Here is a 1,459-nt window from a genome sequence, read left to right as displayed (position 1 = left end):
CGCTCTTCCCATCAGCTGGGGCACTCTGTTTTTCCTTTGGGGAACTGAGAATAAGGGTGTCATTATTCAGCAGAACAGTCAGGGTGAAAAGGATGGACGTACTGATTTCTTTTCTTGCTCATTACATAATCATTACTGCATCAACATGTAAACCATTAACCTAGTTTAAAATACAGTTCAAAAATATATATCAGACTGGGCTTACATCTAGATTGCTTCAAACAATAAAGACATACAATTTATTTTTAAAAGAAAAGCCATACAACGTTCATGCCATTGCAAATATTAGCCTGTTAATCCGCATTTTAACAGGCAGCAGCTTCTAATACTCAATTTACATCTGGCAAGGAGACAGTCTATTACAAGTTGTTAGTGCTGTGACCAAGAATTCGGAAGTGTCTAGCTCCCAGTGCAAATCTTACAACCTCGTACCTATAGTCATGAACACATAATTGGGTTTTTATGCTTCTGTTCTCTACCTGAATAATGGTGGCTTTTCTGTGGAGTCATTGTAGGACATTCTTTCAACACACTTCTGCCGGTAACAGGGTAGTAGCCTGGCATCAGTAGAAATTTCTGAATCTCCAATCAAAGTGATCCTTTCGCTCTTTATAGGAAACCTAGTCTTGTTCCTTACTTCATCCAAAGAGCGTACCAACCGAACCTTCAGAGAACCATAATCAAAATGTTTAGAATTCTTTCCAACCTACTGAACAGAGAATAACAACAAAATAATTGATGAAAATAGTGGGGGAAAGGCAGCAGAAGAGAAAGGTAAAATAATGAATGCTACTTGGCACGTGCATAACAATTTTCATCCAAGGCTGTTTTCAAAATGAGAAAAAAAAATATTCCTTTCCTCTGAGAGGAAAACTGAAGGAAACTAGATTGTGTGCCTTGCTTATGGTTACCAGGAAAGTCAAGAGCAGAGTGAGAAATGCCTGCATCTGGTTTACTGTGCCACTTAATGTATCTTTCACTGCGGTGTTGTAACGATTCTGCCTTCAGTTAATATATCCTGATACACAAGGAAGCATATGCTGAAGAGAACACAATTATTTTCTACTAAAACAAAACCCAGAAAGGTTGAAACTGGCCTCTGGTTTGAAGTCACCATTTTAGCAGTCAGCAAACAACCGACCAACACAATTAACTCCTTTGGCGTTTACCCGACCCTTTTTATTTTACCTCGTCCTCAAGGAGGTGCGCAGCCCCCATCGGCTCCATGCGGCCCACCACAGCCAGTTTCCAGAAGAATCGCGATTAACAAGCTAGGGCCCGAGGGGAGATAAAACATTTCAGTTTGAAAAGGCCCTCCTAAGGGTGGAACTACATGCCTACCCTCACGCGTTTCCACTAGCCATCAATATTGCTGCACGCAAAGCAATCGGAGGATTTAAAAATCTCTCTGTGATGATTTACCAGTGTTTGAGGCCACTGGGCTGAAGGGAGAAGAGCC

General features: G+C 41.1%; 1 protein-coding gene across 1 annotated transcript in view; it reads right to left on the bottom strand.

Annotated features, from left to right (window-relative positions):
* CCDC180 (coiled-coil domain containing 180) overlaps positions 1-1,227 on the bottom strand; it is a 25,129-nt gene extending 23,902 nt beyond the window's left edge. The window contains exons 1-2 of the mRNA XM_009708779.1: positions 1,189-1,227; positions 480-706 (exon numbers count right to left, since the gene is read on the bottom strand). Coding sequence (XP_009707081.1) covers positions 480-706; positions 1,189-1,227 — 266 coding nt within the window. The remainder of the gene's footprint in view (positions 1-479; positions 707-1,188) is intronic.
* Positions 1,228-1,459: the final 232 nt, after the last annotated feature.

This window comes from Cariama cristata, unplaced genomic scaffold (assembly GCF_000690535.1).
Source record: "Cariama cristata isolate BGI_N322 unplaced genomic scaffold, ASM69053v1 scaffold40160, whole genome shotgun sequence".
NCBI lineage: Eukaryota > Metazoa > Chordata > Aves > Cariamiformes > Cariamidae > Cariama > Cariama cristata.
The sequence above is the reverse complement of the archived record's forward strand: the minus strand, read 5'-3'. Positions and strand labels throughout refer to the sequence as shown.